Consider the following 12,496-nt stretch of genomic DNA (forward strand, 5'->3'; position numbering starts at 1 on the left):
TTAAGTGTGAAACGCAGTACTTACACGCAAAAAAATTGGCGTGAAATGGCACTTCTACCACTTTAAGGGTCAGGCCTGGTTTTGGGGCAATTTTAAGATACCTTTTTCATGTAGATTTAGTGCCAGAGTGACAGCCCTTCGAAAGGGAAGTCCTCTATTCATTCACAGAACAGGTAAGGCATAGACACTGGCAGTGTGAACTTCCTCCCAATACTCTGCCTATGCACCTTAACTTGAACCTGAAGAGACCACTTCTAGCTGTGGAGCGGGACTCAGTCTCCATGGCCCGTTTGGTCTTTCTCCCATGTTGCTCCCGGTGCCAATTGTGTGGACACTCAAGTGGACTCTGCTGATAGATCCCAGTCAATAAGGAGTTGGGGAAGGGAGAGAGAAGATAGTAAAAGGACCCAGTGACAGGTAGGTTGCATTTTCCAAACTTGAACCCAAATGTTGCTGAATTGCATGGGTCTGGAATCTCAATTCACTCAAATTTATACATTTTGGAACCATAGACAGTCTTACCTGAAACCTTCATTTATTGTTTCTTGGACAGGTCTGTTTCCCTTCCCCATCTCTGCGAGAACAAGTTTGGGGATTTCAGATTGGTGCTGTCTGCAGGGCTTGCCTCTGCTCCATTTGGAGAGCTTACTTCCCTCTGCTGTGACCTACCTGCAGTGGGCTTGTTGGAAATGTTGCTGTTCTGGTAAATGGGCTGTGGAGACTCATTCTGGGGCTGTCCAATCACCGGGGTCATGGAAGGTGTGTTCACATTGGAGAGGATGCAGCCAGTCACTCGCTAGGGTGGGGATGAAATGTAAGGAGTCAATAATGCAACTCCAGAGCCAGAAACACAGCCATAGATCTCTCACTCTAGCTTGGTAGCCAGCCCTACAGCTCACAAATTAACAACGTTCTCCAGCCTTTACTCGGAGACACAGCCAGCCTCATTTCATACTTCCTGTTCCCGTCTGTAGACCTGGGCTGGGAGACTCGCTCAGCATACCCTAAGCATCTCCACAAATAGGATACCCACTGGAATGATTTCTAGTACGTGCAATGAGGCCAGCTTGATCTGTGCAAAACCATGATAAGGATACAATTCAAAAACTGGTATTGACAAAATACTAACCCAAATGCCCTCTCCCATTTAGCCCTGTATATTTGATGGCCGCCTTAACTCTTAAGGTGAATTAATAAGGACAATTGTGTGGTTTCAAGTATTCCTCTCCTGGATTTTAGGTATAAGATGAAGGCCAAAGCTAAGCAACAGGGGAGATGCTGTTATCACTGGAGATGATGTCTGTCCGCACGCCCGCAGATCTTATACCAGCTTGGCAACATTCTAGTCACCCACTCACCAGAGCTGAGTAATGTTTTGTCAGGCAGGTAAAGTGTTACTGGATTTTCCGTGATTGTCAATCACAGTAAAGGGCACCTGAGTAGATTTTGGTGCCCAGGCTGGATAATTTTGCAAGTCTGATTTATACATTGCCATTTCATTTTTTTCTAATAACTCGAGATTCTCTGTCCCCCGCCCCCCAAGCACACATGGGCCTTATGGGAACAGGAGACTTCAAACCTTCTCTGTTCTTTTAAAGTGAATTTGGTGTCAGCCTGGCAGCCCTGAGGACTGAATACCTCTCTATACCCACACCATGAGGTTGGCAGAGGGAAAGGCTGTGTCAGCTTCCCCCATGCTGCCACATTGGTATGCTCTTCCCCTGTTCTGTAGGGACTGGCTCTGGGTAATTCAGTCTCCATGGCCCATTCAGTCTTTATCCCCTTTGCTGAGTCTGCTAAAAAGGGTGTTGGCCAGTGATGATCATATCCGAGTGCCTGCGTGACCATCTCTGGAATGTGAGGGGCCTTCAGCCTTATGGTCCATCCAGTCTTCTCTGCTGAGTATGATAAATTAACTTCAAATTAGTGCTAATTGGTGGTGGGTTTTGTGATGCAGCCACCTGCGCACTAGGAGCTGAGCTGAGTTCTCCAAAGTCATTTCACAAAGGCCATTGTGAACAGCTGCTAGGTCACAGTCGGCTTCAGTCAGTGTCAAACTGTGCCAGATTGGAGCCACTCCCAGAGGTGAAAGGCTCCTGCTCAGATGAGCTGCCGGTTCCCTGAGCCATACATTCCCCTTTCAGGCCGTGATCCTAAGAGGAATAGAAAAGCTGGCTCTCGATTTGACTGTGTGTGAATTTGCTTCTGTGAGGAGATTGCTGCACACATCTCAAAGAGGCAGGCAGGCTTTAAGCATTGTTTTAGCCCTGCAACGAGTTAGCACCGTTCTGGGTCCCCCGCCCCCATGTTGTTGCCCAGGATAAGACTGCAATGCTGCTAACTCACCCTATGCTAGGAGAGAAAGACAGCAGAATAATGACTGCACTCAACACACATTCTTGCGTCAAATCTTATTTCCTGAGCCACTCCCAGCTGCTCCTTCCTTCCGCTCCTTTCGAACTGGAGGCAAGAAGTGAACAGACGGGGCCTCATTAACTGCAGAATCCTGGGGTGGCTCCTGCCCTGCTAGCTAAGAACTTTAAAGGAATGTTAATGCGGAGGGGCGGGGGGAGAGAATCCAGCCCACCCTGAGCTCTCACTATAATCCCTTCCCTCGTGCTACTGCAGTATCCGCGCCACTCGTCTCCCTTCAGAGGAATTGGAACCATCATAAAAATTTCATCTGACTGGAGGGTGGATTTGAAATGGTTCAGAACAACTTGGCTTGTTCCTGGAATGTTCCCCCAAGGTAACGATAGTGCTGTGAGACATCAGCTCTCCTCCCTTCAGTTCAGCTCCATGGGGCAGGGGCTGGTAGGATCCAGAGGGGCAGAACAGCAGTGGGAAGTAGTGTTGTATGAGACCCAATATTCGGCCTAGCCTGCCTGTCCAGACCACTGAGGCACGAGTTCAGGCTTTCCTCATCTTGTGTCTCAACTACTGTAATCTGCCCTTCTCTGGCCTGGTTGCCAGCCACACTGCCTCCCTCAGTCCAGTCACAACACTGCTACTAGGGTCAAAGAATCATAGAAATGTAGGGCAGGAAGTGATTTCAGGAGGTCATCTAGTCCAAGCTCCTGCACTGAAGCAGGACCCTCAACCTAGACCATCCCTGACAGGTGTTTGTCCAACCTCTTCTTAAAAACCTCCAATGATGGGGATTCCACAACCTCCCTGGGAAGCCTATGCCAGATCTTAATCACCCTTAAAGTCAGAAAGGTTTTCCTAATATCTAATCTAATCTTGCTGTAGGTTAAGCGCATTACTTCTTGTCCTACCTTCCGTGGACACGGAGAACAATTGATCACTGTCTTCTTTATAAGAGCCCTTAACATAGATGAAGACTGTTATCAGGTCCGTGCTCAGCTGTCTTTTTCCAAGACTAAACATGCCCAGTGTTTTTAAGCTTTCTTTATAGGTCAGGTTTGCTAAACCTTTTACCATTTGTTGCTCTTCTCTGGGCTCTCTCCATTTGTCCACATCTTTCTTCAAGTGTGGTGCCCAGAACTGGACACAGCACTCCAGCTGCGGTCTCCCCAGTGCTGAGTAGAGCAGGTCAGTTACCTCCCGTGTCCTACATAGGGCAATCCTGTTAATACCCCCAGAATGGTCGTCTTGACTTGCACTTTCATCACATCACTTCTCTGCTTGCATTCCTCCAATGGCTCCCCCTCTCCCATGAGTGCCTTGTCTTTGCCTTTAAAGCCTTCTCCATTTACCCCCTCCCTAGCCATCAGATCTACTAGCTTACTGAGCTGTGGACACCCCAACGTCACTCTGCCAGTGGTGCCAGCCTCAGTCACTCCCCTGTCTGCTTCTCCATCAAAACTCCTCCACGCTTTCTTCCACCTACCCCCCGCCCCCCCACACACCTGGTGAAAACTCCCTGTCCAAACGCCTGAAGCTTCCACCTTCTCTTCTTTTAACTGCTTCCTCTAAACCTGCCCCTGCTGTGATGCCTGCAGATCCTGCCTGCCTGGCACTGCAGCAGGCCAGTGGCATGGCTGAGCCTTCTGCTTTTCTTCTTAACTCGGTTTGTTTAATTGGTTCCTCCTCCTGCCTTTCTTTGCCCACTTGACCCCTGCCCTGTTTGTCCCTTTCATCCAAGTCTCAGGGCGGCATTTTGATGCCAACCTCCCCGTTGCTGTTGCTGGAGGGTAGGATAATGGTCTAAGGTCATTAGCTGGAGAGGTGGTGGGAAGTCCCATTTCTGTTCAGGGTTTGTGAGCTTCATTCTCACTTCTGCCTGTGCCTGTGGAGGGGTTTCACCTACTGTGTCACGTATTCTCTGGGGTTTACCCAGCACGGAAGATGCCCTTGAATTTTCCTGTTGCTTTGAGTCATTCCTTAGGGCCAGCGGAGCCAGGTTTGTCCCGTGGGGTTATTTTGGTAGGTGAGTAAGCAGGGCTTCATTCACTTGCCTTTCAAATGCCCTCTTTTCCCCTGGATTGACTGTGTGGCCAGCAGGGTGATGTCTGCTTAGCTGTGAGTTTGCCTTTTCCACCTGCTCTCACTGCAGCCTCGTTCTTGTGTGCGTCCTGACAGGTTTTTTTTTCTTTTCCCCAGTGTATAGAAGCTCAGCATTTCCCTGGAGTAGACATGGTCCTGGAAGTTTGTCCTTAGCCCTTTTCCAAAGGTAGATTCAATTTGGTTATGTGCGGCACAATGTTCTTTTCATTCCACTTTCTTTTACTCTCCTTTTGCCTAGTTCCCGTACTGTGAGGGCCCATCTACACAGTGAAACTTAATTCAGATTGAGGAAGTATGTGAATTTACAGTGCAACAGCTACTCCTGAATAACTCCACTGCAATGGGGTGTGTACACCCCACACTGGCAGCGAAAGGGTTAATGGGAGGCCAAGGGCTCGTTTAGCCCACTTGGTGGCACCTGGAGGGTGCATTAGGTACAGTTCATAGGCAGACTCAGGTGGGGTGGAGAGTCACCTTCATAAAGCGAGGCACTCAGAGCAGTGGGGGAGAGACCCAGTGGGGTGGGGGCTCAGAGGGAGAGAAGGCCTGGGAGTCTCTCCTGAAAAACGAGCTGTGGCAAATGGCCAGGGACAGAAGGGACATGGGAAAGCTGCAGGCATGGAGCGGATTCCTACGGTGAGCTCTAACGGAAGGACAAAGTCCACTGGAGGCTGCCGAGTGGTTCGCTGTACCAAAAGAGTTGGGGAGAACCCAGAGAGGCTCAACCCCAAGATAAGTGGAGTGGCTGAAGTGGTGCTTGGTTCTGTTTGGGGGGTTTTGAGTTCTGCGGGGAGAAGTCTGGGACACACACACACCCGGCCAGGAGGGGTGGGGGTGTCGGACTGGTGATGCCGTTGGTGCAGGACGTTGATACTCTGTAATGGGTGGACCTGGCTGGCCGGCAGAGTCACACAGCAGACCATGTGAGCCCTGAGGTGGAGAGGAGGAAAAAGGGTGGCAATGCCAGGACTCACCAAAAGGGGGTGCTCCGGGCCAGTGAGTTTGTCACACCATGTACACCTTGCGTGATCTGCATACCAGGTGCTGTGACTGTCTCTGATTGGCGGCTGCTGGAGTTTGGGCCTTGGTGCATTCTTGGGAGCCTTTCCTATTTGCTGGTCTGGAGAACTATTCAGTTTCCAGGAATGGTGGCTGTTTGGAATCCTTGCTTGAGCAATTCTGTTGTGAGGAGCAGGGTTTTGTTTAAATTGACATGTCCCCCTCGTTCCTTGTTACTTTTGATGGTATTTTTAGCCTCTCCATGTGGGTGTATTGATCTGGGCCGGACTGCTTGCTGCAATCTGTGATTGGTACTTTGCTGGCTGATGATGACGTGCGCACTCAACCCTAGAGGGCTGACTCCTTTTTTTTTCAGCCAGGAGAGGCAGACACGCACCTGTGTAATAGTCTATCTCCTTGACCTGTGTCGGGCCAAGACCTCAGCTTGGGTAAATCATCACAGCTCCACAGGTGTCAAGGGAGCTATGCTTTATTTCCCCAGCTAAGGATCAGTCCATTGAACATATGTATCACGTTGATGTAACTGAGTCAACCTGAAAGAGAGAGAAACCTGCCTTGCATTGGCTACTGCTGACCCTGAACTCAGCCCTGAAAGTGCAACAGATCAAAGCTATTTGAGGGACACTCATGTTGGGCATTAAAAATGCATCGGTCTAATCACTCTCCTGTACCACGTCTCCCACTAGTCACAGCTTTCCCCTCCCCCCTGTGACACATCTGCCCAGGTGTGACTCACCTTCATCAGATCACGGTGGTGTTCCAGCACACTGCAGGTAGTCTGCCAGGTGTCCTGATAGCACTCCCAGGGGTCCACCCTGCAGGGAGGTGAGAACATAACAAAGAGGGTTTGCATGTGAATCTTGCTCTGTCCTTCACCATCCAGCATGCTCAGTTGCAATGGAGAGGCCAGGAAGAGACAACAGATAGGACCATGCTGCTGAGAACCATCCATGTTAACCTCCTCATGTCTGCCTGCGATTAGAGGCTGGAATAAGATGCCAAATGCAGCTTTTCCAGCCATCACATTCTCATTGTATTCCCCCCATATGCCTTTGGTTAAACATCTCCATCCCTGCTCTGTTTCCTTTTCCCTCCGCAGTCCTGGGCATGCCCACTAAGAGCTCTTCTCCTCTAGCCCCTGGCCAGGTGCCAGACACTGCATGGAAATGTATTGAGACAGCAGCTTTGGTCGCCAACGTGACAATGGGACAGAGAAGCACACTGGGCTCCTGAGGAAGAGGCTGTCCAGGGTTTCTGCTCACCAGGGTTGCTCCCAGAAATTTTTCCTATGGTGTGCACAGCTGAAGCACTCTCAAGTCAGGGCTCACAGCATCACCAGGGGGCCCCTCCATTGTGACAAATTTCCGTGAGTGGCGTTGCAACCTGGCACATTGTGTCACAGCATGACTCTGTTTGGGGGCCCTCTCAAATGGGACAGGGCGGGGGGGCTGGGACAAACTGCTTCTTTTGCCCTGCCCTGCCAATGATGTGCACCATGCATAACATCCGCATGGCTGCCCATGCCACTGCTGCTCTCAGTGAAGCACTTTCTCTCTCTGCCCCCTCACCCAGATAGCGTCTGGGAGGAGCTGATGGAAGTTGCATGGAGCTCAGTGGCTGCTGGGACATGGTGTCACTGAACTACGCCCACACTGCAGGCAGATCACTGGCCTGGAGGGCACCTCCGTGGGGATACTGGGCACCAGCCCAGCCTGTTGGCAACCTACATCACAGAGGGGTGTGAGGCCCCGTAGAGAGGCTCTTACCTGTCCCCACTCTTGGGCCTTGACCTACTGTAGTTCTATCCATATGGGAGGAAGCATCTGAGGGTCGGATCCTTAACCCTTCCCACCCTGAAGTGCCACAGCTAAAGCCAAAGGGGGAAATTCTTAAGGGTTTAAACTTTTATTTTAGGAAATTAAACTGCGTGCAGGTGCAGTCCCGAGAGCCAAGCACCACCAAACACGATGGCACCGGCAGCATACCAGCCTGACCGACTCTCACGGCCCCACTGACCGCCATTGCTGGCCTTTAGCGAGACAAGGCCTGAGAGGTAACGTCGTTTACTGCCCCGACCTCTGGTGAAACAGCCCACTGTTCTCTGGTGAGTTACTGAAAGGTCAGAGCAGCAGGAGGAAGAGCAGAAATGGGGAACGTGGCGAAAGGTTTGTCAGCGCTGGGCTGTCACCACACCAGCGTGAGCCCCTCGCGTTAGACGTGCTGGCTGGGGTAACAAGTGATTTGTGCCGGCGCTGCTGAGCCAGTGAAGAGAAGCCCCAGGCAGGGGTCTGGGTGAGAGGGGATGTAGCTGTGCCTTGGGAGGCAGTGTCCAGAAGCTGTGACGTTATTCATAACGTCCTACCTCTTGCTTTCCCCCCCCTGGGCTGGCCTCCCACTGTGAGGTAGGACAGTGCTCTTATCCACATTGTACAGATGGGAGGCTAAGGGACTTGCCCAAGGTCACACAGGAAGTCTATGGCAGAACAGGGAATTGAACCTAGTCTTCCACATCCTCACAGCTAGTGCTCTAACCACTGGACCATCAGTCCCCATAGCCTGATGTTTGTAAAATCACTTGGGAGACATGGAATGTATCCAGCAGTTGTTTCTTGAGGCCGTGCGGGGAATTCATTAGTCTGGTGCCTTTGTCTTTTTGCACAGAGACAATGTGAAAGGCAGTCTTTTTTCTAGGAAAAGCTTCCTCCATTGGGCCTTTTTCCCAGAGCAGGAAAACACTTCTTCTTTTTTTCTTTTCTCAGATCTTCTGGGAGCTCCCAATCTTTCATGAATTGCTAATCGCACCCTGGCTGTTCCCAGAGCCTTTCCTGGCAATGAGATTTCATGCCTGTCTCACACAGACTGTGGGTGCAGGGATTTCCACCCCTCCTCTATACACCAGGTTGTGAAAGGCAAACCTCCAGTGCTACAGCCTGGCTTAATTGAAAACTTAATGAGCTGCTAAATTGGGATGTTTCTTAAACATTTTCTTAGCAACTGAATGTATTTTTTCTCACACACCCCACCTGAGGAGTCACAGACACGATCTCACGAATTAAAAACACGCCGAGTGCCTAATGTCTGCGTAACCTCTGTGCTGTACATGCCTGAGCTAAGTTAGAAACCATCTCTGCTCTTCATTAGAGTCTGTGTATCTGGGATTGACACTAGCGGTAATAAGAAACAATAGCACTCGGAGTCTGTGCATACAGACACACTTCTGCACGTATGGCCAGATGCTCCCAGCTGTGTCAGACACACATGCTCACCAAAGCCAGGCAGACACTCAGTCATGACCATCCATCCAATCCTTTTGATAGCTTCCATATCATGTGATGCAACTTGGTGTGTCTCCATGTGGCCATCAATATTAGTCAACTCTATCTGGGCCTCATCCAATGGAAAGAATCCCACTGAAGTCAATGGGATTTGGATCAGGCCCAGATATGCCCTATTTGTTACTCCTTTTCTCAATCTTCTTGATCTTCCTCCCTTGCAATTCCTCCTGGTACTTGTCCCTCTCTCCTTGTTCTTCCCCTTCCCTCCTCTCCTCCACAGCATGTTTACTCATGCCCTTTCTTTTCAGCAGCCTCCTCTCACTTTCTCTCTCTCTCCTTGCGTGAGGAACGTGCCCTTCCTCTGACCTACAAAGACTGCTGAGTTTCTTATATAGGCACGCGCACTCACAGTAACAATGAGCCATTATTAAAACATGCTCTTTCCATGCAAATTATAATGGCACAAATTTTTCTGGTGCATAATTAAGGTAATTAGTGGAAGCTTGCTTTAATTACACACTGTGTGCTTAGCCGATAAGGATGTCTGTCATCAGCCGCAGCCGCAGTCGGCAGGGCTGACTGGAGCTTTGCTTTCACCTCCTTCCTTGATGGGGATGTTTGATGCACACCACTCGCCGGCTCTGAGATGAGCCCTTTGAAAATCCTCTCCAAGCTCAGTCTGAACTGACCTTCCCCTGAGCTGGTGGATGTGACTCGAACCGGATTCCTATAGGCGTTGCCCCATAAAAGGAGCGTTGTGTCTTTCAAAGTCTCCCTGTATAACCCTACCAGTAATACCCAAGGTGTTACTCACCTGATCCAGTCAGAGGACTGGACGGCCAGTTGGCACATGGTCAGACGGTGTCGGCTGGAGACCAGGCCCTGAAAGAGAATAGTAGCTAAGAGAGGATGCAGGGAGAATCAGTGAAGCTTTGTCCAATATCAAGTCTTCCCTCAAGCTTGGACCTGATTCAATTCTGAGGTTTCCCCACCAAAACCTAGTTCTAGCTCTCTTGAATGCATCACAGGGACACAGATCCACTAAAAGGAGTGTGAACCCAATAGCACCCTCGCAGATGGGCCATCACCACTGTTATTCATCTGTATAGAGCAGAGGTATCTATGTCTTGCCCAGATTCAGAGGGCAGAAACAAGCAGCCTACATGACATCATAAGAGTTTTGCTTCTCTCTGAATCCCATCTGGCCTGGGGGCTAATGATAGGGACAGCATTTTCTCCAGTCTTTTTGGTTAGGAGGAGACTTCTGCAGCTCAAATATAGAGATTTCCCCGTCTTTGGATTTCTTTCTCCAAAGGATGCTTTTAACAGCTCCTGTCCCAGTATTGCCAAGGCCAAGCATATGAAAATCATGAGCCAGGCCCCCAAACTTATGAGATTGGCTTTAAAAACATGAGATTAAAAAAACCATTATTTGCTTTCTGGTGTTTGTGCCTTTAGGGGTCACATTTTCCAGCTTTCCTCTGTAACCACGAGGGCTAGAAACTTGGGAGGGGGGGCGGAGTTAAATGAAAGCTGAGATTTTCGTGTAATCACAGGACTCCAGGAGCTGCAGCTTTAAGAAAAAAAATAGACAGGGTAAAATCACAAGAGCTGGTAACACTGCTGTCCCTACATCAGGTTCATCAGAACTATTAATGGGTACTATCTGACTCGCACAATCTATCCCAGCCCTCTGCTCAGCTTCCCCACAGCTTTCCCTCTGGCATCAGCTGAGCTGTAAGATTTCACTCTTTCTCAGACTCCGTTTTGGAACCAGCATACCTGGTTCCCCAGGGTGTTCATTGAACTAGAAACCCTCAGACCTAACTCTTCCTGTCATTCACGCACACTCCCAGCTTCCTGCAGATTACTTTGGCAATATCACACAGGAGAGAGCAAGAACTTGATCAACCAACCTGCTTCCCATAGGAGTCATGTACAGGTGAGACGATTCCACCAATTACTATGAACCTTCCAGTCTTGTGCAGATAATCCCGGGCTCTTTCTAATGAAGAAAACAAACGAAAAAAGGAGGAGGAAGGGGATCACGATGTAAATTCCACTCAGTAAAGCCAAAAGTCAACTAGCATTTTGAGTCAGATTTGAAAAACTGGTCTCAATTTTCACATGCAATTTGTGCAAATCCCTGAATTTTCTCCTGCACAGAATTATGCAAGCAAAATTTACTGTGCAAAAGTGGTGGCGGGATTGAGGCCCCTTGGAAACTGTCCCTTTAGGATAAAGATGAAGCTATTAAATGCAAAGTCAGGGCTAAATTCTCTGCTGGTGTAATTGAGTGGCATGCCATTGAAGTCCAGCCATGCCCATTAACACCAGCACAGGTGCTGGCTCTGAATATTTCAGTAATGTTAAGGCTCTGATTAAAATACACAAAACCCAAGTGCATTTGTAATACAATGGCAAAGAACGTATTAATCTCCCTCTAGTGACTGGTACACCCCAGGATAGCCATGTACTACTACCGCCAGCTAATGAACATAATCCCTTAGCTCAAGTAACAGAGGTGTGACCTGCAGTGCTAACCATCATGAGTTGATTTCAAATCCAGCTGCTGACCCAGCCCTGTGTGTATGAGGGGAGGGGAGATTGTTGTATATTCAGAATGTAAGGCTACCAATGCCCTCTTTAGCTTAATTTGTCATGCCAGTGTGGCAGAGCTCAAATGGCATTGAGGAAGACCCCAGATAAAGGATGTAATTGGTTTTAATTGGATGCAGGTTAATAGTGAACATAGCCATTACCATCCGAAAGGTGTTTGGTGGCCTATGTGAAATAAGCTAGTGGGCTCTGCCCCATTCTTAGTGGACGCAGGTGTCTACATCACAGAAACCACCATTACAGTTGGCAATCTCGGCAGAGAGCCCAGGGAAGGAATAGGGTCTGGTGACTGACTTCCTGTCTGACCCCTAGAAGTGGTCATTGGTGAGAGGATGAGGGGAAAGGTTGCTTTGCCATGGGCACTGCTGTAGGGCCTGGTCTGTGATTAAATCTAGCCCCCCAGTCTTCAGAGATGTCAGTCCAGCGCTGACTTCATTTAACAATCACAGTAATTAAAACAAGAATGCGTGCAATGGAGTGACCTGTCTTGCAACAACATTGTGGGTGGAGTGCAGCTAAATCTTTGGGGCAGATTGAAAATGGGCCCCATACATTTCTGTCATGACTGTTTGCATTTATTCTCTTTGGCACTGTCTGTGCGGGTGCATTAATGGGGCTGGTGAAACTGTTTTAAAACACAATTTAAAAACAGCTCCTGCTGACACAGCTTGTCTGGCTAGCAGAGGCAGTTTTACAAACTACATTTTGCATGTATGTGAAAGACAGTGTGGTCTAGTGGGTAAGACACTGGCTGGGGGCTCAGCAGACCTAGTCTCTCTTTCTGGCTCTGCCACTGACTTGCTGTGTGACCCGGGTCAAATCACTTCACCTCTCTGTGCCTCAGTTTCCCCTCCCATCCTTTGGCTTGTCTATCTCACTGTAAGCTCTTTAGGGTAGAGACTGTCTCTTACTATGCGTCTGTACTCTGTCCAGCACAGTGGGGCCCTGGTATTATGGGGGCATCTAGGTACTGCTGTGATATAACTAACAATATGTGATACTCGGTCTAAATTACATCAGCAGGAATTATGTTTTAGAACAATTCTATTAGCACATCTGGAGTTACAGAGGAGACTCAGCCTTTGGGTTTTTGAAGAAGGATATTAAAACTA

General features: G+C 49.1%; 1 protein-coding gene across 1 annotated transcript in view; it reads right to left on the reverse strand.

Annotated features, from left to right (window-relative positions):
- The window catches only part of NMNAT2 (nicotinamide nucleotide adenylyltransferase 2), a 73,713-nt gene that overhangs the window by 11,884 nt on the left and 49,333 nt on the right, over nt 1–12,496 (reverse strand). The window contains exons 2-5 of the mRNA XM_084636425.1: nt 10,682–10,770; nt 9,580–9,647; nt 6,227–6,305; nt 670–796 (exon numbers count right to left, since the gene is read on the reverse strand). Of these exons, the coding sequence (XP_084492551.1) occupies nt 670–796; nt 6,227–6,305; nt 9,580–9,647; nt 10,682–10,770 (363 nt within the window). The remainder of the gene's footprint in view (nt 1–669; nt 797–6,226; nt 6,306–9,579; nt 9,648–10,681; nt 10,771–12,496) is intronic.

This window comes from Lepidochelys olivacea (genome assembly GCF_965140295.1).
Source record: "Lepidochelys olivacea isolate rLepOli2 genome assembly, chromosome: 8".
NCBI classification, from domain to species: Eukaryota; Metazoa; Chordata; order Testudines; family Cheloniidae; genus Lepidochelys; species Lepidochelys olivacea.